General features: G+C 34.6%; 1 protein-coding gene across 1 annotated transcript in view; it reads right to left on the reverse strand.

Moving 5' to 3' along the window:
• Positions 1-10,279, reverse strand: part of LOC148940989 (protein FAM8A1) — a 53,841-nt gene extending 43,562 nt beyond the window's left edge. The window contains exon 1 of the mRNA XM_089105217.1: positions 10,064-10,279. Coding sequence (XP_088961343.1) covers positions 10,064-10,277 — 214 coding nt within the window. The 5' untranslated portion in view covers positions 10,278-10,279. The remainder of the gene's footprint in view (positions 1-10,063) is intronic.
• Between the last annotated feature and the right edge of the window lie 13,061 nt (positions 10,280-23,340).

The following is a 23,340-nucleotide window of genomic DNA, read 5'->3' on the forward strand; positions in this document are numbered from 1 at the left end:
TATTTTAAAAGATTTCGGAATCACTGTTTTCTTCTTGCAATTTTTTAAGAAAATTTGTTAATTTAATAGATTTGCATGTTTTTTTTTTGACTAAAGACAAATTATAATTGACAGAAGCGGCTAATTGTTTCCCGTAAAATTGACGAATGAAAGATCTTAAGCCGAACTGGCCAGCCATGACAAAAAACCAACAAAGAGAAAAATCTCTAAAAAAAACAAACAAACGAGACTGTGGCCAGTTGAGAGAAAAAAGGAAAACAACAGAAACAAAACAACGCGGATATTTCACCTTTATACAAACAAGGCGTCTTCAGCACGAAATACACACAAAAAAAAACAAGATAAAACTAAAAACCAATAAAACCACCACCAAAAAAAAAAAAAACAAAAATGTACAATCGGCGCAAACTAATCCACGTAGGGAAAGGATGCTAATATAGAGTTACTTCAGTGAGGACACCAGAGTAACTGAGGAAAAATAAAAAAACTGTAAATTACTTTAATTATTCAGTTGCGAAATAATCCTTTTGTTAGCTATTACTGAAGCAAATCGTTTTGGTCTAACAGGTAAAATAGTCCCCTGGTGATTATTTAAAATCTTTACTCCCTTATTGACAATTGATTCACTCTTTAGAAGGTTATCATAAATTGGGTCAATATTTAAATTACCCGTGTCCCTATTTATGGAAAGGTTAGCAAACATATGTTTTTTAATTTCTATGGCTTCCCTGGCCCATTGGGTGTACCCCTTATCATTAGAAATAGCCAAGGCTTCATCAAATTTTACAAAATGGTCTGGTTGAAGCCAAATATGCTCTGCTAAAGCTGAAACGAAAGTTTCTGGAGGCTTGCTTAATTGTAGGGTTTTTTTCTATTGAATTTCGGTGTTCAATAAACCTTTCAACAAATTGTTGGTGAGTCCTACCAATATAGAACTTCCCACAAGAACACGGACTTTTATACACCCCACTTACTAAATTTCCCCGAGTTAAATCCTTACCAGAACTAAAAAAACTACTCATTGGCCTCAGCGATTGGAAACATGTATCAATACCAAATTTACGTAAAACCCGTGAAAGTTTCTCCCCCAAACCAGGTACATATGGTAGTGAAATGAAGCTTTTTGATACAACTAAATCTAAAGACTGAGAAACCTCAATAACCCTACTACTATGTTTGGTCCGTCTATTTTCAATTATTTTATCAATGAACTTAATTGGATAACTATTACAAAATAAAATATCCCTCAAGTATAACAATTCTGAATCCAGAAATTCCTGGGAACAGATTTTAAAGGCTCTATCCACTAGTGAAATTACAACCCCCCTTTTCACCGACAGAGGGTGGCAAGAATGAAAATTTAAATACCTATCATTGTGCGTAGGTTTTCTGTAAATCAAGAAAAGTAAATGGAAATCCCTTTTAATTAATAAAATATCCAGAAAAGGTAATTTATTATTATCCTCAAATTCAACTGTAAATTTAATATTATTATCAAAACTATTTAAATGCTTACAAAAAAGGTCTAAGGAGTCCAACCCATGTTTCCAAACGCAGACCACATCATCCATGAACCTACCCCAGAAGCATGGGGAGATTCTAAAACTGTTTATACCGGAGGTTTCAATGGCATCTATGAATAGATTTGCCAATAAAGGAGAAAGAGAAGCCCCCATAGGTAACCCAAAAATTTGTCTATAAAACTCCCCTCGAAAACCAAAATCAAAAGAAAATTCATTTACCAGCATAATAAGTTTCATAATGACATCAATATCCAAACTGGCTAACGTCACATCCTGTATTAAATCAAAGTGTTTTTCTAATTTACTTTTTAAAATATCCTCGCACCTTTTTAAATCACAATTTGAATACATGGACAAAACATCAAAACTGCAAAGAATTGAACTCTCCTCCAACGTGAACTTGCGCAATTTATTATTAAGATCAGTCGAATTTTTTAAATATGATTTTTGTGTTCCCAAAAGTGGACGTAAAGCTACCGACAACCATTTTCCTAATTTTGAAACAGGTGACAGACAAGTTGACACAATGGGGCGGAGGGGGATCCAGTCTTATGAATCTTAGGTAGACCATAGATCTTGGGTGCCGAACAACCCCTAGGATAATATTTGTTATAAAACTGTGGATGGATATGAAAATTATTTTTCATTGACTCTAATTCCTTTCTTGTTGATTTTACATATTTATCTGTAGGATCAAAATCAAGTTTTTTGTATGTAATAGTGTCCAAAATAATGGATTTCATTTGATTATTATAATCTTCAGTGTTCATAATTACGATCGTGTTTCCCTTATCGGCTCTGGTGATAGTAAAGAATTTATCCTTTTTCAAATCAGAAAGGATTTTAATGTCATTTTTTTGTGAAATGTCTTTACCAATGAAGTTCATATTAAAGGTGTTTAGTTTTCTTACGATCTCAGCTCTGAGTTCTTGAGGAGTATCAACCTTATCTATAGAAGCCATAATTCCTGATTCCACCTTTGAAATTATTTTTGAATAGGAGACTGGTGTTGGAAAACAGAACTTTGAACCTTTCAACAAAACGGCTTCCTGTTGAATATTAAGAGGCTTAGAAGACAAATTCTTAATTGCTGGACCCAGACAATGACGAGGATAAAAAACATCTAAATCTTGGAAATTTTCAAACAAAAGTTTATTAAACTTGTCAACCAAACGAACCTTGGACAAATTAAAATCATGGCTAAAATATATCATGGCCATTTCATTAATTCTTATAAAAATATCAGATGTAAGTTTATTTCTTAAAAAATTTCCAACAGAATTTAAGTCCTTAGACATTTTAAAACGTCTCTGTTTTTGTTCATAAATTACGTAATTTAAAGCTATTAGGCTTAATTTATTTTTTATTTTTGTTTCATTTTCAGTTACAAAATGGTTACATATTTTAAAAGATTTCGGAATCACTGATTCCTTCTTGTAATTTTTTAAGAAAATTTGTTGATTTAAAAGATTTGCATGTTTTTTAAATAAATACAAATAATAATTGACAGAAAAGGCTAATTGTTGCCCGTAAAATTGACGAATTAAATATCTTAAGCCGAACCGGCCAGCCATGACAAAAAACCAACAAATAGAAAAATCTCTAAAAAAAACAAAACAAACGAGACTGTGGCCAGTGGAGAGAAAAGGAAAACAACAGAAACAAAACAACGCGGATATTTCGCCTGTATACAAACAAGGCGTCTTCAGCACGAAAGAAAAAAAAAAAAAAAAACAAGATAAAACTAAAAACCAAAAAACCCACCACCAAAAAAAAACAAAACAACAAAAATGTACAATCGGCGCAAACGAATCCACGTAGGGAAAAGATGCTAAAATAGAGTTACTTCAGTGAGGACACCAGAGTAACTGAGGAAAAATAAAAAAACTGTAAATTACTTTAATTATTCAGTTGCGAAATAATCCTTTTGTTAGCTATTACTGAAGCAAATCGTTTTGGTCTAACAGGTAAAATAGTCCCCTGGTGATTATTTAAAATCTTTACTCCCTTATTGACAATTGATTCACTCTTTAGAAGTTTATCATAAATTGGGTCAATATTTAAATTACCCGTGTCCCTATTTATGGAAAGGTTAGCAAACATATGTTTTTTAATTTCTATGGCTTCCCTGGCCCATTGGGTGTACCCCTTATCATTAGAAATAGCCAAGGCTTCATCAAATTTTACAAAATGGTCTGGTTGAAGCCAAATATGCTCTGCTAAAGCTGAAACGAAAGTTTCTGGAGGCTTGCTTAATTGTAGGGTTTTTTCTATTGAATTACTGTGTTCAATAAACCTTTCAACAAATTGTTGGTGAGTCCTACCAATATAGAACTTCCCACAAGAACACGGAATTTTATACACCCCACTTACTAAATTTCCCCGAGTTAAATCCTTACCAGAACTAAAAAAACTACCCATTGGCCTCAGCGATTGGAAACATGTATCAATACCAAATTTACGTAAAACCCGTGAAAGTTTCTCCCCCAAACCAGGTACATATGGTAATGAAATGAAGCTTTTTGATAAAACTAAATCTAAAGACTGAGAAACCTCAATAACCCTACTACTATGTTTAGCCCGTCTATTTTCAATTATTTTATCAATGAACTTAATTGGATAACTATTACAAAATAAAATATCCCTCAAGTATAACAATTCTGAATCCAGAAATTCCTGGGAACAGATTTTAAAGGCTCTATCCACTAGTGAAATTACAACCCCCTTTTCACCGACATAGGGTGGCAAGAATGAAAATTTAAATACCTATCATTGTGCGTAGGTTTTCTGTAAATCGAGAAAAGTAAATGGAAATCCCTTTTAATTAATAAAATATCCAGAAAAGGTAATTTATTATTATCCTCAAATTCAACTGTAAATTTAATATTATTATCAAAACTATTTAAATGCTTACAAAAAAGGTCTAAGGAGTCCAACCCATGTTTCCAAACGCAGACCACATCATCCATGAACCTACCCCAGAAGCAAGGGGAGATTCTAAAACTATTTATAGCGGAGGTTTCAATGGCATCTATGAATAGATTTGCCAATAAAGGAGAAAGAGAAGCCCCCATAGGTAAACCAAAAATTTGTCTATAAAACTCCCCTCGAAAACCAAAATAAAAAGAAAATTCATTTACCAGCATAATTAGTTTCATAATGACATTAATATCCAAACTGGCTAACGTCACATCCTGTATTAAATCAAAGTGTTTATCTAATTTACTTTTTAAAATATCCTCGCACCTTTTTAAATCACAATTTGAATACATGGACACAACATCAAAACTGCAAAGAATTGAACTCTCCTCCCACGTGAAATTGCGCAATTTATTAGTAAGATCAGTCGAATTTTTTAAATATGATTTTTGTGTTACCAAAAGTGGACGTAAAGCTACCGACAACCATTTTCCTAATTTTGAAACAGGTGACAGACAAGTTGACACAATGGGGCGGAGGGGGGATCCAGTCTTATGAATCTTAGGTAGACCATAGATCTTGGGTGCCGAACAACCCCTATGATCATATTTGTTCTAAAACTGTGGGGTAATGTGAAAATTATTTTTCATTAACTCTAATTCCTTTCTTGTTGATTTTACATATTTATCTGTAGGATCAAAATCAAGTTTTTTGTATGTAATAGTGTCCAAAATAATGGATTTCATTTGATTATTATAATCTTCAGTGTTCATAATTACGATCGTGTTTCCCTTATCGGCTCTGGTGATAGTAATGAATTTATCCTTTTTCAAATCATAAAGGATTTTAATGTCATTTTTTTGTGAAATGTCTTTACCAATTAAGTTCATATTAAAGGTGTTTAGTTTTCTTACGATCTCAGCTCTGAGTTCTTGAGGAGTATCAACTTTATCTATAGAAGCCATAATTCCTGACTCCACCTTTGAAATTATTTTTGAATAGGAGACTGGTGTTGGAAAACAGAACTTTGAACCTTTCAACAAAACGGCTTCCTGTTGAATATTAAGAGGCTTAGAAGACAAATTCTTAATTGCTGGACCCAGACAATGACGAGGATAAAAAACATCTGAATCTTGGAAATTCTCAATCAAAAGTTTATTAAACTTGTCAACCAAACGAACCTTGTAAAAATGAAAATCATGGCGAAAATATATATTGGCAATTTCCTTATTTCTTTTAAAAAAGTCAGATGTATGTTTATTTATTAAAAATTTTTAAAAATAATTTAAGTCATTAGACAGTTGAAAACGTCTCTGTTTTTGTTCATAAATTACGTGATTTAAAGCTATTAGGATTAATTTATTTTTTAATTTTGTTTCATTTTCAGTTCCAAAATGGGTACATATTTTAAAAGATTTCGGAATCACTGATTCCTTCTTGCAATTTTTTAAGAACATTTGTTGATTTAATAGATTTGCATTTTTTTTAACTAAAGAAAAATAATAATTGACAGAAGCGGCTAATTGTTGCCCGTAAAATTTACTAATGAAAGATCTTAAGCCGAACTGGCCAGCCATGACAAAAAACCAACAAAGATAAAAATCTCTAAAAAAAACAAACAAACAAGACTGTGGCCAGTGGAGAGAAAAGGAAAACAACAGAAACAAAAAAACGCGTATATTTCGCCTTTATAAAAAAAAGGCGTATTAAGAACTAAAGAAAAAAAAAAAAAAAACAAGAAAAACAAAAACCCAAATAAACCCAACCCCAAAAAAAAAAAAACAACAAAAATGTACAATCTGCGCACACTAATCCACGTAGGGAAAAGATGCTAAAATAGAGTTACTTCAGTGAGGACACCAGAGTAACTGAGGAAAAATAAAAAAACTGTAAATTACTTTAATTATTCAGTTGCGAAATAATCCTTTTGTTAGCTATTACTGAAGCAAATCGTTTTGGTCTAACAGGTAAAATAGTCCCCTGGTGATTATTTAAAATCTTTACTCCCTTATTGACAATTGATTCACTCTTTAGAAGGTTATCATAAATTGGGTCAATATTTAAATTACCCGTGTCCCTATTTATGGAAAGGTTAGCAAACATATGTTTTTTAATTTCTATGGCTTCCCTGGCCCATTGGGTGTACCCCTTATCATTAGAAATAGCCAAGGCTTCATCAAATTTTACAAAATGGTCTGGTTGAAGCCAAATATGCTCTGCTAAAGCTGAAACGAAAGTTTCTGGAGGCTTGCTTAATTGTAGGGTTTTTTCTATTGAATTACGGTGTTCAATAAACCTTTCAACAAATTGTTGGTGAGTCCTACCAATATAGAACTTCCAAAAAGAACAAGTAATTTTATACACCCCACTTACTAAATTTCCCCGATTTAAATCCTTACCAGAACTAAAAAAACTACCCATTGGCCTCAGCGATTGGAAACATGTATCAATACCAAATTTACGTAAAACCCGTGAAAGTTTCTCCCCCAAACCAGGTACATATGGTAATGAAATGAAGCTTTTTGATACAACTAAATCTAAAGACTGAGAAACCTCAATAACCCTACTACTATGTTTGGCCCGTCTATAAATTTAAAAAACCTAAAATCATAATAAATTTGCATTGTCCATCATAATGCACAAAAGTGTTGAAAGGAGCTCTGTTCTGTAGAAAAGGAGCACAGAACAAGGAATCTAATTCTAATAGCACTATTTTTATTTCAGCTTTATATATAGCCTAGGGCTATATATGAGGGAAGATGGGAATGAATTGCCATAAACATGACTTTAACCATTAAAAAGAGCCTACAAATAGCAATGTAAAAATGCCTCTCTTTTGCCCTAGCATGTCTCCTTTTGGAGAGATGATATTCTAAAAACTTACACAAGATATTTGTCTAAGATAAGGCACTGTTCATGTACTGGGGGAGGGGGTTTTACTCTATATATAATTTAGGAAGGAGGGGTAGACTGAAGCAAAGCACGTTTAAGAATGATACAAGTAAGTAGGCCTATTCTAGAATTTTTTTAAAATAGGGTAGGCTCCATAATTTTACAGTGATTCCTTAGGCCTATCAAGGTTGGAACCACTAAATATTTGCAAAGTAACCATGATATTTGGAAGAAGCATTAAATAATAAATACAATGCCACTACTTTTATTTGTGTAGTATATTTCCTTCAAAATAGGCCAACCCCAAAATATTTACTAGGCATACAGGCAAGGCTATAGTCTATTTTAATCAAAGTGTTTGACAACCAAGATTAGGCATTCTCCAAGTACTAGGATATTACCCTAAGCTATTGTTATTCTTATGGCTATACTAGTTTGGTAAAGTTCTAGTTTAGCCACTTTTCACTATCTTGGTAAGGGGGTAGGTTAGGAAAATAAAACCTTCAGGGATGGTTCTACAGACTAAAGTAGGCTATATCCAGGAAAGGTATTTTAAAGTACCTACCTCCACTCCTTCTCCCTCTTGAGGAGTGACATTTGATGACCTTTAAAAATCTTTGTGTTATGAAAGTGAATCCTTGCAAAACAGATCTTATGCTACAAATAAAAGTTCAAATAGAGATAAATCCTTTTAACAGAGAGTAATAAATTTGTCAAAAAAATACAAGATATTTTGATCACATATGGAGTGACTGTAATCAGTAGTAATTTTTAATGAAATTTATTACTGTCTATTAAAAGGATTTATCCCTATTTGAACTTTTATTTATTGTCATGTAAAGGCAGGGTGACCTTTAAAATTATCTAGATCTTCAGCTTAGATGAAGTACAAAAAACTGTTTTCAGCTTCACAATTTTGCTCAGTCCCAATTTATGAGGTTTCAAAGATCTATAAACACATTTCCAAAATTAAGAAAAAATGCATTGATATGACTTAAAATTCTACTCAGACAAGAGGAATTGCATTTCAGAACTAAAACCAGAGAAAAAGAAACTGATAACTGAAAATTAAGGTAATATATTGTTTTGTCAAAATTTCAATAGGAATAGACCTTTCGAGCAGGCAAATTTCTAAGACTTAAAATTACAAGAGGGTTAACATGGAAGCTTGGCAATACCCTCCCAGAGTAGCCTATGTTTTTGGGCCTGGATTAATCTCTGAAAGTTTCATTTTTCCTATCCTAACCCCTTTCTAAGATAGCAAAAAACACCTAAACTAGAATTTTAACAAGGAATCTTGCACTAAGATTAGTCTACCTACTATCTATTTTTAGCCTATAACATCTGATAGGCCTATCCCTTAAAAAAGAGGGAATGCAAAGGAGCATCACAACAACTTCATCAATGCTGGAAATTCTATTCACTGGGCACTAGAATTGAAATATTACATTAGCAACTTTTAGCTATCTTGAAAAGGGGTTAAGTTAGGAAAATGAAACTTTCAGGGATGTGTCTACAGGCTAAAGTATGTCCCAGGAAGGTATTTTGAAGTACCTACCTTCACTCCTTCTCCTTTTTGAGGGTCCTCACCTTTGATGACCTTTAAAAATCTCTGTGTTATAAAGGTGAAACCTTACAAAATAGATCTTCTGCTTAAATAAAGCACAAAAAAATTATTTTCAGCTTAACAAATTTGCTTAATCCCAATTTACAAGGTTTTTAAGATATGCAAATAAACTTCCTAAATTTGAAATAAAAAGGAATTGCATTTTCAGAACTAAAGCCTGAGAAAAAGAAATTGATTATTGAAAATTAAGGTAAAATGTTGTTTTGTCAAAATTTCAATAGGTATAAACCTGTCATGTAGACATATTTTAGAATCCTCTTGAGGGAGAAGGAGTGGAGATAGGTAGGCTACTTTAAAATACCTTCCTAGGAGATATTTCAGTAATTTTCTTACAGTTCATATTATTGACTTATAAATAAAATGAACATACCACTAGATGCCCTTTATGAATATAGTAATCATTTTTGTCACAAATGAGTTTTACTCCCCACCCCTATATAGGCCTATACCTATTCAGTGTATATATTTGCACATTAGGGTGGGGGTAAAACTTAAACTTACCTCTCATTTGCATCAGAAATAAACTTTATCCCCATCCCACCCCTAATGTGCAAATATATACCCTGAATTGGTATATACAGGGGTAGGGGTAAAATCCATTTGTGACAAAAATGATTATTATATTTGGAAAGAGCATAGCCTAAAAAAAGGTATTGAGTGGTATGTTTACTTTAGGCCTATTTGAAAGTCAATAATATGAGGCCTGTTCTTTTGCACTAAGATCTCACATTGTTCTGCAAAAATTTCTGTTCTTCTAACTCATCATTGTTCTTAGATCACTGATCAGAGCCAAATAATGAAAGATGTTAGCAAAAGAATGCCATAAGATGTAAGATCTTAGTGCTAAGATTTCACTTTTAGGCATTCTTTGTCAAAAGATGTTAGATCTTAGCACATAGATGAGTAAACGAATGGCCCTATGAACTGCAAAAAACTTACCAATACTTTAGTCTGTAGACCCAGCCCTGAAAGTTTCATTTTCCTAACCTAACCCCTTTTCATGATAGCCAAAAGTACCTAAAGTAGAATTTAACCCTAGAATATGTCTAAGTTGTCAAAAAGCCATTTTTTAACTTTTATTGTCAATATTTAAGCTATTTACCAACATTCCCCTCTTGCTCTGGTTGGGTTGTTGATGGATAACTTTGAGCAAATAATAGTGGGTTTGGCGTCTGATTGCCAAAAAGCTTCCTTGAAGCAGCTGCATAGACTGTATTCTGCCAAATATAAGATTCTACCATAAACTGTCGAACTTTCTCTGCATATTCACTTGCAGATTTTGCAGGCTCTTTCTTTGAATCTTGAGACAGCTCCATGTTAATTTACTTTATAAACGCTGCCTTCAGGGTTGCCACTCAGCCGATTGTTTTGGTGCCACTTTGGTTAGCAAAATAGCGTCAATTTTGTATAAAGTGTCATTTTCCAAAAATTTGCCGCTCGCGACGCTCGCGCACATATCGACAAGCTTTTCAAATTGAAAATATTGGCCAATCCACTTGGGACCCCCCCCCCCCGCGTGGTTTCCCACATCCATGAAATTTCGGTTTTAATGCCCTCTATCAACTATAAAAAATAAATTTTGATTTTACTTTGTCGGTCCTGATTTCCGGCTTTGTGCAGCACTTCCACTCTTGTCAACCTTTCAGCCCCCTCGTAAAACCTGCTAAAATGAAAATGGTGCTTAGTGTTTAAAATAGGAACTCGTTCCACAGAGTACTTTCTTCTCTTTTTTTCTGAGAAGGCTTTGTTGATAGTGTGAAAAATGAACGGAAAAAGAAAAGAGAAAAAACCTTCAGTTTTTTTTCTTTTGAGAAACAGAAAAAAAGGACAGCAATACTCGTCTACATTGAAAGTTTTTCATCCAGTTTTTCCATAAAATGGATTATCTGGATTATTAAATGTGCATTCAGGTGCTTGAAACTTTTCTTTTCTCCGAAAATGCTGAAGAGAATGCCACGAACATAGATCGTAGCTATTGATGACCCTATGATAAACACAACTTATAGTGCTTCAGACACTAAGTTTTTCAAATAATTTATTTGGCAACAACTAGTGGAAAAACAATGAGACAGCTATATGATCTAATCTGTTTATCACAACCTGAATAGAATATGTTTCACGACAACTCTCGCCACTCCCAGTAAATTTTTCTATAAGATGTCTCCAGGGACAAAGGCATAGGAACCGTTAACAAGAATTTTAAGTATCAATATGAAAGCACCTTTATGATAAAACACGAGCATTTAGAGTATCAGCGTGAAAGCACATTTACAATCAGAAATTAGTGGGAATGAAACAACAAAAATAAGGAAGTGCGTCCAAATTCAATTTATGTAATGATGCAACATAAATTTAAGAAAGAAAAAAAAAGTGAAATTAGATTGTGATTTTGCTAATGATTGCATAGGATTTAAGATAATGGAAGTTTTGGTATCATTTTTTTTTTCAATATGATGGTTATATATGACTTTTCATTTGTCCATTCCCAAAAGATCAAAGAAAAAATATGAAAAATATGAACGGAAATGTTAGAGTGCATCACTGGCCCAGTCACTGGTAATTTTGCGTCAATGGCCCAGTCACTGAAGAGGTCACTAGACATTCTTGTGGGACACCAGTGAGCTTAGTGGATGTTTTTGCGTTGCTGAGTCTTTGTGTGATGTCACCAGTGAGATTTTCAGTCACTGGGCTTCAAGAGCTCCAGTCACATAAATCATTGAAAAGACGCGTAAAGCTAAGCACTCACTGGCCCAGTGACAGGTTAATATAGTAACAGCTGTTAACATAGTGGCGCGAAAATACACTCTAAGCTTTTCTTGCTCTTTTCTTCTTTGAATTGAAGTTAACCCTTAACTAATAAAATATAAAAATTTAATTCAAAATGTCAAACCGCTTGACTGACTTATCGTCTATGAGCATACAAATGATTGCAACAAAACAAAATAGTTGAACTAAACAACTGAAAAAAATTGAAGGCTTCTCCACCACATTTTAATTAATTGTCTGTCTCTGTCCTCTCTATTGCTAAGTATTTCGTACCGAAGATCACTGGGTGATCTTCGCTCATCAGTGATAAGAATAAGAATATAAAAATTTCTCACACAGAGATAGATACAAACACGTTTAAGTTTTTCACCGCACAGAAAGATTATTGCACAGGGTTGCCACCGTCAGTAGGATTTTACTAGATCTAGCAAAAACAATCTGGTAAACTTAGAGGATCTATTCAATTTCCCGAAATCTAGTTAAGTCATGATTTGTAGTTAACAAAACTTTCGTTATTTTCCATGAATTCAGGAAGAAAAAATTAGGGTCCATTCATTAAAAAATCTGATTTCAATTACGTTAGATATTATGCCTACTATTACTCTCATTTTTGCGATTTCACGTCAACCTTGGCGCTTAAAAATCTCTACTTTTCTCTCGGCTTCTTCTTGATACTCGCTTTGAAAGGCAAACTATTTAAAACCAGGACTGGCATGCCGGCTTAATTTGTTTTCAGAAAATTTTCCCAGACTCTCATAACAGGTCACGTTTGTTAGTTAGCCTTGTCCCTTTTTAAAGACGCTGCTGGAAACAACTTTTTCCATACTTGCCCAAATTCTTTCTGACTCTGTGCAGCTTGCCCCATTCAAGTGCTGGAGCAGAGAGACAGTTCTTGACTTTGTCAGTCATCAAAACTAAAAACCAGAATAGGCTAAATGTCTCGAATATTTCGTCTTTGATGAAAACGAAACAACTTGTTCTCAGGTTGTCAAGTGGAGTACATTACTGAATGATCCACAGCGATTTGACTTGGGCTATCAAGAAATGGAAACGAGTAGACCCCTTCAGTCAGAATTCGACACTAATGGATACTTTAAATTCGGATGAGGCCGAGGACGACTAAAGCCTTTTAAGTGTGACTTTTTTTTTATTATGAGAATACATATTTTTCTTCTTACTTTTTAATTTGTATGATTTGCCTGACCTGAAGAATATTGACACAATGTTATTTTTTTTAAAAACTAATTATTGTATGTTATATAAGTTTTCTTTTTCTTGGCAGCCCTAGTCCAATTTGAGGTGCACTTTTTAATTTACATATTTTTACAACTAAACCGGGAGCCGACTACTTGATTTCCATTTTGAAGTGACAGAGATTTTGTTGGTTTTTGATTCCCTTGAATGTAAACGAGAGAAGCCAGAAAAAATCAGTAAAAAAAAAATCCTAAATTAATTGCTTTAAAATTTACCAGAAATCATTGTAAGCTGCTTATCCCTAATTTAAAGATCAGCCCAATTAGTGTTTTAAAAGTGACAAATTTCCTCTTAAAATGCAAATTTGAAGGGTTTAGATTTAAAACCTAAAAACGGAAACTTTGGGACGTATTTAAATAGCTGCCAGTTTCAAAAACCTATGATATTCTAAGCTTTTCATTGTCTGAGTTGATTTATGAATAAGAGTTGTATCAGTTTTTTTTTAGTGAATGTTTTACCGTTACTCAATATATTTGTATTTTGTGACCTGAAGACAATTGATAAATTTACAGCTGGGCTTCACCAGCAGGATTTACAGAATTTAACGTTCCAGACTTTTGTTTGATGTCTTGGATACGCCGCATCTGGAATATGAAGCCTATCCAGTAGTACATCCAAATAAAAAAAAGGGTTTTCGAACTTACAGGTTTCCAGAATTTTCAATCCTACTATAAGCACGAAAGAAAAGAGGAAAAGACAAAAAAAAGAAGAAAAAAGGAAAAGAGATTAAGGAAATCCTATTGATTATCCTCCTATAGTAAAAATCGATGCTTGATGGTGCGCGTGCCGCGGTAGCCGCACAAATTTTTTTTGAGCATTTAGTAAAAACAGATTCGATTTAGTAAGCTTTTCCTCTCAGATTTAGTAAATTCTTCCAGGCCAGGGTGGCAACCCTGGTCTTGCATCCAATAATTGCCGCGCGTGGAGTTAAGATAAGAATCTTAACTGACAGAAAAGGGATATCGATGCATATCTACATTGAAAGTTTTCCTTCCAGTTTTTTGTCTGAAAAAATTCTTTTTTTGTAAAATAGTGCTACTTACCAAAAAATGTGCCACTTTTGCTAAAAAGTGTCCTAATAGTGTCAGGTGACCCGAAAAGTGCCATTTAAAAAAAAAGTGTCAAAAGTGACACTAAAGTGTCACCGGTGGCAACCCTGGCTGCCTTTAGTTTTATGCTACGCTTAGATTCACAGGGATTTAAAATAATCCGATGCGTCTTAATCCACAGACAAAAAGTATTTATATATACACAATATACAAACGTCCAAGTAACCCATCCTATAATGCTACAGAAAATGAGTCAGATTGTGTATTTATTGTGCGTTGAAGCTATGCGTGATGGTGGTACTACATAGGCTGGATTCGTTGATTATTTTGGCATATTGAGTTTTTTTTACCACAGTAGCAAGTGACTGTTGCTGGGAAAAAAGAATAGAAATGAGATAACTTGCATTCAATAACTAAACTTACATTGTCAAATGTAACAGTAAACAACAGAAGACTGCAAATTTCTCTGCTTAGTAGTCTTGAATGTGGTGTTGTGACCTTAAGTATCAAAGAGAAGGGGATAAAATGTGTTTTTCTTTACAAATTTAAAAGTATCAATGTAACAAATTTATAGCCTAAAATTTAAATTTAACAGGAGCGATCAAGCGTCAAATTGATTGTGATAAGGAGGCGTAACAAATCGGCAATAGGCAGAATTTCAATCGGGTTTATTTAAAAAAAAACTAAATAGTCACATCTGGTAAAAAAAAACCGAGCGCACTGTTAGTGTTTGTATAGCCTGAATGGCAAAAGCAAAATCGGATATTTTGATCATGTTTTCAGAAGTTAACCTAAAAAGAAACTAAAAATATAGACTGAGCATAACAAACGGTATAGTGAGCCAAGGGAGAGATAGTCATCTATACTTCCAATTATTTTCAGTGCATGCTTATGGATTACATCAAGTCTCTTCAGGAGCGATTTGAACATTGACTGCCGAATTGGCGCACAATATTGGAGATTTGAACTCTGTTGTAAAGTAGACGAAAGATTTTTTTTTGCATAAAAGTGTGCTTCAGTGTTCTGATAATGCCAATATTGCCGGAGAGTTTCAGTCCAACAGCCTGGCTGCGGTGTAAAAAGGAAAGGTTTAATTAGACCCCGGTGCCGCGCCGATGAGAAAAGACCGATGGCGGTGGGGCCAAAAACAGCAGTGGCGGCGCACCACTGGTAAGATGTCGGTGGCGCGCAACCGGCACGATCAATGTTGACCGCAAACATTAATGGTTTCATCAGTCTGTCTCAAATCACAGCTTAAATTTACAAATTTACTTTCTCTACTCATTGATAGTACACTTTCATAGGACACTCCACCTAGTAAATAGTGATAGCAACCAAACTGTCCTATTTTTCTAAAAGTCTCTCACCTCCCTTCACACTCCCTTTTGTATTTTTTTTAAACCAGCCATATAATCATAGGCAGCGCGCGAGCGCTGCCTAAGTAAAGAACGATGTGGGCACAATGTGTTGTTTTTCAATCTTTATACCCGGGCACTTCGTATCGAAGGAGTTGTCGTAGAAACTTCGAAAAGTGCTCATTCGATTTGAAATTGGAGTCGCTAGTGCCCTTTTTGATTTTCGAAAGTGATTGGAGGGCACTTAGCCTCCCCTTGCCCATCATTCCCCCCTACACATCCAATCAAAATTTTTAGATAACTATTACGTTCAGAGCAGTTGATTTCAAAATAGAAAATATTTTTTTGAGGAGGACGCCCCCCAGAACCCTCAGGACAAGGGTTTTAAGTTATACCCTGGGGGCATATGAGGTTATTATTGAAAGCGTTGTCGTAGAAACTTCAAAACAGGCTCATTTAATTGGAAATTCGAAGGGCTAGTACCCTTTTAATAGTCGAAAGTGATTGGAGGGCAACTAACCCCCCCCACGCCCATCATTCCCCCAAATACATCTAATCAAAATTGTGAGATAGCCATTTTGTTCAGCGTAGTTGATTTCCAGATAGAAAATATGTTTTTGAGGAGGACACTCCCCCACAACCCTCAGGGCAAGGGTTTTAAGTTATGGCCTGGGGACATATAAGGTTTTTTATAGAAGGGGTTGTCGTATAAAATTCAAAACAGGCTGATTCGATTGGAAATTCAAAGGGCTAGTACCCTCTTTAATAGTCGAAAGTGATTTGAGGGCAACTAGCCCCCCCCCACGCCCATTATTCCACCACACACATCCAATCAAAATTTTGAGATAGCCATTTTGTTCAGCGTACTTGATTTCCAGATAGAAAATATGGTTTTGAAGAGGACACTCCCCCACAACCATCAGGGCAAGGGTTTTAAGTTATACCCTGGGGGCACATAAGGTTATTATAGAAGGTTTTGTCGGAGAAACTTCAAAACAAGCTCATTCGATTGGAAATTCAAAGGGCTAGTATCTTTTTTAATAGTCGACAGTGATAGGAGGGCAACTAGCCCCCCCCCCCCCACGCCCTTCATTCCCCCAAACACCTCAAATAAAAATTTTGAGATAGCTATTTTGTTCAACGTAATTGATTTCCAGATAGAAAATATGTTTTTGAGGAGGACACTCCCCCAAAACCCTCAGGGCAAGGGTTTTAAGTTATGCTTTGGGGATATATAAGGTTTTTAAAGAAGGCGTTGTCGTAGAAACTTCAATAAAAGCTCATTCGACTGGAAATTCAAAGGGCTAGTGCCCTTTTTAATAGTCGAAAGTGACTGGAGGGCAACTAGCCCCCCCATCATTCCCCCAAAGACATCCAATAAAATTTTGAGATAGCCATTTTGTTCAGGGTAGTTGATTTCCAGATGGAAAACATATTTTTGAGGAGGACACTCCGCCAACGCCCGCAGGGCAAGGATTTTAAGTTATACCTTAGAGACATATAAGGTTTCTACTTCAATCTTCGTCATAGAAACTTAAAGATCGGTTCATACAACATAAAATTCAAAGGACTAATACTCTTTTTAATAATCGTAAGTTAATTGAGGGCAACTAACCCCCCTCTCACGCCCACCTTTTCCCCTAACACATCCAATCAAGATTTTTATATAGCCATTTTATTCAACGTAGTCGAAAGTATTGGAAATTAGGTCTTTAAGGATGACAACCCCTCAGCCCTTAGGGCAAGGGTTGTAAGTTATGCCCTGGGGGCATATAAAGTTTTTATTGAAAACGTTGTCGTAGAAACTTTAAAAGGGTTCATTCAATTGGAAATTGAAAGGGCAAGTGCCTTTTTTAATAGTTGAAAGTGATTGGATGGCGACTAACGCCCTCTCACGCCCACCATTTTCCTAAACACATCTAATCAAAATTTTGAGATAGCCATTTTGTTCAGCGTAGTTGATTTCCCGATATAAAATTATTTTTGAGGAGGACACTCCCCCACAACCCTCAGGGCAAGGGTTTTAACTTATGCCCTGGAGGCATATAAGGTTTTTACAGAAAGTGTTGTCGTAGAAACTTCGAAAAGGGCTCATTCGATTGGAAAGAACTTCGAAAAGGGCTCATTCGATAGTAGAACCCTATCATGAGGTCTGGTATGAACACATGTGCTGCCATCTACAATTTAGTTTAATGCTGCCGGGACATAATTTATTCAAGGATTATCGATCGAGTCTAATGGTGGTCAAGGTCAATCGATCTGTTGTTGTTGTTTGGCCACGTGTAATGGCATGAGGGGTGATTTACATAATCGATGGTGGAATTATTGATTCAGGTCTGGGTGGAATTATGAAACAATATGGTCATAGAGTCACTAGGGAGAAAGATTACGTAATCGCTCAATGACCTCTTTTTCCAAGGTCGATTTATTTGATGTTTTTCTCGGATGTCAACATCAAATTATGGATGTTTTATGGTTTTTGTCAGTGAGAATTTGAAAAACAGGAACTTTGTCATATTTATGGATGTCAACATCAAGTCATGTCTATTTTATAGTTTTTTCACTGAGAATGAAAAAACAAGAATTTTCTTACTTGGATTTAAATAATCGCTAGGGGAAATTATTGATTCACGAAGGGGGGGACTAAGAAACAAACATGGCTCCAGGTATGTTTGGTTAGCCTAACCTGAGAAATTCCCCAACCTTGTACATAGCTTAGTCTATAGCTAAATTTTGTCTCAATAGAAGGGTTGTTTTTTTTTGGGGGGGGGGATAAAATAATTTAACAAAGAATATTGTATTTTCTTTAATCTATCGGGCGTTCAACAATAATGTATTAAACATTAAGAAAAACTTATCTAAAAACAGCAAAAGAAAACAAAATTCTGCAAACTTACGATTCAGCTGTAGAAACAATCTGTCGACTATCAATTTCGAAATCCAAATGAAGCTGTATAGTAGTGAATGCGTTCTATTCAACTTAAAAATAAAATCCTTGGCTACAAATGATGTAAGAAATAGCAATTGGGAAACTGCATTCGAAGTGATTTAATCTCATTTCATAAAGACGATACTTGTTTTGTCAAGATATGAAGAACTGTGTATATTGCAATTGCATCTGTCTGGTTTTTAGGCAAAGTAAGAAAAGAAACGAAAATTAACGAACAAGAGAGTAGTGAAGAATTATGGTATGCAAAGTAATATTTGGGAGGGAAAGTCTATGGTGATAAATCGCTAGGGGTGGCACCGTAATTGGGTGATTTTCGGGGAGCCAAATTTTTTTTCGGGGTGACGCATAGATTTTCGGGGAAATACTAAAAAAATTCGGGGATAGTGCTAGCCCTGCTTGATTTGTAATCAGGAAAATTGAAATACTAAACCACACGAGAAAGAAAAGCTCCAATTATGCGGTTGACGAAATAAAGAATTGCCGCAAAATTAATTCAAAGTCAGCCGAACACCACCGCCTCTGCCTGCTGTGACACTTTGGCGGGGGTCAACCGGGTCTCTCGTTGGCGGCGTTCGGTCGATCCACCGGCACAGCGCCGGGGTCTAGGTTTAATGTTTGAAGTACTTTCAAATCATATACATTGGATCTTTGAAACTTTTTAGTTTGAAAAAAACACAGTCCTAAACTTGTGAAAAAAAACACAAGTTCCTGTTTCCTGCATGCAAAGCTATACTAATCATTGAATTCTGAGTTTTGATGCGTCCCTGGCGTGTTGGTAAACTGGCATCAGCAGAAAGCTCGACGGTTTAAAAGTAGAAGGTTAAAGATGCAAAAGTGCAGGGAAACATATAAAGGCTTTGACCTGACTTCTTTTCTTTTTAGTCGAATAGAGGACGATTAACCTCCATAGCCTTGACCCACTTCAATTTCAATAGATAAAATCTGCTTCCTGTTTGAAATAATATACTGCTAGGACATAGAGCTGCTTCTTATATGCTGCTATTATATTGTGCTCTATTATGTTTTTGCCGAGTCAATCTACTACTACTACTACTAACAACTTACTGCAGCACCAAACCACCTGAGGCCAACACAGCTACGCACGATTCTCCTCCACCCCAATATATTCAAAGCCTCCCTTTTTACACCCGTCCACGAAGTTCCCATTTCCTTAAATCTTTCTTTATGACATCCTCCCACTCCAGATAACGACGACCTGCTTTCCGTTTAGCCCTCGACGGTTGGCCGAAAAGCACAATCTTCGGCAATCTGTCATTCTTCATCTGCAGAAAGTGCCCTAGCCACCTCAACCTTTCTTTCATTATAGCCCTAGAGAGCGGTATTGAACCACATTTTTCGTATAGCCTATTGTTTGAAATACGGTCGGTCAGCCGGGTACCCAGAACAATCCTTGAGCAATTTCTCTGGAAAACATCTAGGAAATTTTCATCCGCTTTTCGGAGCGTTCATGCTTCAGAGCCATATTTGACCACTGTCATCACTGTAGCTTCTAATATTCTAATCTTGGTTCGCAGACTTATCTTCCTATTCTTCCAAACTTTTTTTAACTGTGAAAAAACACCCTGTGGCTTGGCTATTCTACTTTTAACATCTTCAATGCTCTCACCATATTTAATAATAATACTTCAAAGGTAAGTGAAGCTGCCCACCTGATCAATCTTTCCATTACCCAACGTCACCTTTTCATCTTCACTTATTCCTAGCCTTAGTGACTTAGTCTTTTTAACATTAATTTTCAAACCTATTTTAGCACCCTGAACTCGCAAACCTCTAAAACTTCATTCATTTTGCTCAGACTTTCATCTAGGATGCCGAGTCAATCGTTTCTGATATATCCTGATAACAAATGAATTTTTTCTTGTAAGAATTCATTACATTTTTTATCCAGTGATTGATACAAAATCTATTGCTACCATTGGGTAAATATGTAGGATTTATCTCACAGGAGACACAGTTTCAAGAAATAGGCAAACTATACTGAAAATATAAAATATTGGAAGAAAAACTATAGAAATCTCAAAATTCTGGGCACATTGACATTCCCTTTCCCTTAGCATGTCCCTGATTAACAATAAATACGCCATTTGCAGTTGTTTTACAGTGATAAGACAGCTATAGAAGAAAATTGGAAATTATCAAATGGTGAGGGACATTTAGCCCCCTCCCTTTAAGATTTTGAAAATGTCTTTGCGGGAGTTTTCATTGAAAGTATAATTTTTTATTTTCATTTTAAAAATTGAAATAACAACAAGTTTGCCCCCGTCTAACTTTTGGTGAATTAATGCCACTGCCCATTGTATAAAAAAAAGCTGTGCTACAAAAGAATTTTGTAATCCCCATTGTTCCTTATCTTTATTTGTGTTTTCTTACCAATTTAAAAATGTTCATTTTGGGTTTAGTTTTACTGTTGTTATCTGTAAGACCTGAAGATATGTCACACTACCACATGAAACTATTCCATTAACTAAATTTTAATCTTTCATCATTATTTAATTGACACGAGAAGTAAATAGAGGAACAAGATCAGATCAGGATCCTAAGAAATCTTAAAATGTTTGAGGGTCCTCATTGGAATACAAATATTATTTACCGAATCAAACAAATCAGGTGATGGGTTTCTGAACCGAGTAAATAGCTCTATGACAAAAAAAGAGTCATCGAAATTCTGCAAAGAGTTGAAGCTTTGGAAGCAAAGAGAATGTTCTGGAAAGTTTTCAAATTCAAAAATCATCGAGAGATAAAAGCATTAAGTCACGTCTTCATTATGGCTTTTTCTAACTAATCTGTCCGAGTTTGACGTTATTGTCATGTAATTACATCCATTGTTTGTGCAGATTTAGATTCAAAAAACCCATTATGTTACTTCGGAGGTGTTTTTTCTTCTGATGACCGTTTTTTTATTAAAAGCAAGCAGATCTTCCTTGGCATAATTCGACTGAAAAATACCTAATTATGTGAGATTCAACCAAATATTCGAGAGATAAAAGAATTAGGCTATGTCGTCATAATGTATTGGTCTGGCAAATTTGACCGTGGTCGTCTACTTTTTCAGGTCGCCCCTGCAACTATTTGAGCTGTAATTTGTCCTAATATACATAAAAGTCGCATGTTTGGTGTTTTTTGTTCTGATGTCTTTGTTATTAATATCATTTTTCAGATCTTAATAGTCGGTCGTTTACTGAAAAAAAACTGTTTAAGATAGAATCCAAAAACTATTTAAGAGTTATAATATTTATGTTATATAATAAAAATTTCTTGTTAAGGCACAGATTCCAGTATTCGTTTACATTTTCAGGTAGCCCCTGTCTCTATTAGTGCTTTTTAAGGTTCAAAAAGACCAATACGGTACTTTTGAGGTGTTTTTTTCTTCTGAATACCGTTTTTAGATTAACAAATAGCTGTTATCGCTCGGCTTGCGATGCATGAAAAAAACCATAATGATGATAGTTAAAGCCAAATCGTCAAGGGAAAATTGCATATTTCCATGTCTTCATAGTGTACGTTTCAGTAAAATTCGAGCGTTTTAGTTTTCTTTTTCATTCATATATAGTTTCTAATAGTTCTGTTTTTGGACCAAATAGAAAATAAATGCAAATATTAGGTGTTAATTTCTTAATTAGACTGACATATTTAATACAAATTTAATATATTAATATTATTAATTCGCATAAAAAAAACAGGAGTTTGTTAGGTTAAGCAAAATAGTCGAGATATAAAAGCATTAGGCTATGTATTCATAACGTATTTTTCAGTCAAATTTGCCCGTATGTGTTTACTTTTTCAGGTAGCTCCTGTCACTATTAGTTCTTATTTTTATTCTAGAAGGACATTAAGGCAAATTTGAGGTGTTTTTTTCTTCTGATTTGTTTTTTTTGATTAACAAAAATCTTTTATTACTCTGCTTGCTTCGAATGAAAAAAACATACTGTTTAGCGATTAAAAAAAACATACGAGTTGTAAATGAATAATTTCAAGAATTAAATATGTAACATTAAGTAGATTATTACCATGAGATAATAATATTTCTTTCATCCCATGTCTCTATTAGTGCTTTTTAAGATTCAAAAATAAAAATCAGGCGCATTTGAGGTGCTTTTTTCATCTGAAGTCTGTTTTTTGATTAAAAGAAAGCTGTTATTCATAGGCTGACTTCACATGAAAAAACCATAATTATTCGAGATTAAACCAACCAGCTGAGATCAAACTTACTTAGGTCTTATTGTGATTGTGGGCTTTTAAGGCAAAGTCAAGCTGAATTGTGTGCTTTTTCTTGTATCCCAGCTTTTGATTATTTATTTTGTATTTTCAAAACGAAAAATAAGTTACAGTGGAGGTGCTTTTTTATTCTGAAGTCTGTTTTTTGATTAACAAAAAGCTGTTCTTATTCTGCTGGCCTCGACTGAAAAAAACCATGATGATTATCGAATAAAAAACATATATGAGGTATAAAAGCAATATTCCATGATTGAGAGTTCAGAGGAGACACTTCTCCTGTGATTCATGTAATTTCGCAACCTAACCTGTGAACAAAAATGTAATTAATTCATGTTTTTGATAAGACTTCTCTTGTGAATTATTTATAATCTGGATACCAGCAATTTTGCAACCTAACCTGTGAACAAACCGTGAATAATTCCTGTCTTGGATAAGACTTGTGGATACTTTGACTTAAGGTGACCCATTAATCTATTTAACTTTGTTAAAATAGTGAATATTTAAATTTTTGGCAACTGATTAGTAAACACTAAACCAGATTACTGGTACTTTTCTCGTTATTGTTGACTATTTTAAATTTATTGTGAAACAATTTCTAATTAGTGTTCGAATTTGTGAGTTTGAATAGCTCAAATGTTTGGAAAAAAGGAGCCTCCAAAACAACCTCCTGATAGGGATATGAGTAAGTCACCATTTCAACCATCTTCAAAAGCCCTTGCTAGAACCCCCCTAAAGCTGCGAATGTACCAGCGACCTCTCTGAAGAGTAT

Source organism: Artemia sp. Qi Xiang Cuo, chromosome 19, assembly GCF_049724085.1.
Source record: "Artemia sp. Qi Xiang Cuo chromosome 19, ASM4972408v1, whole genome shotgun sequence".
Classification (NCBI taxonomy): domain Eukaryota; kingdom Metazoa; phylum Arthropoda; class Branchiopoda; order Anostraca; family Artemiidae; genus Artemia; species Artemia sp. Qi Xiang Cuo.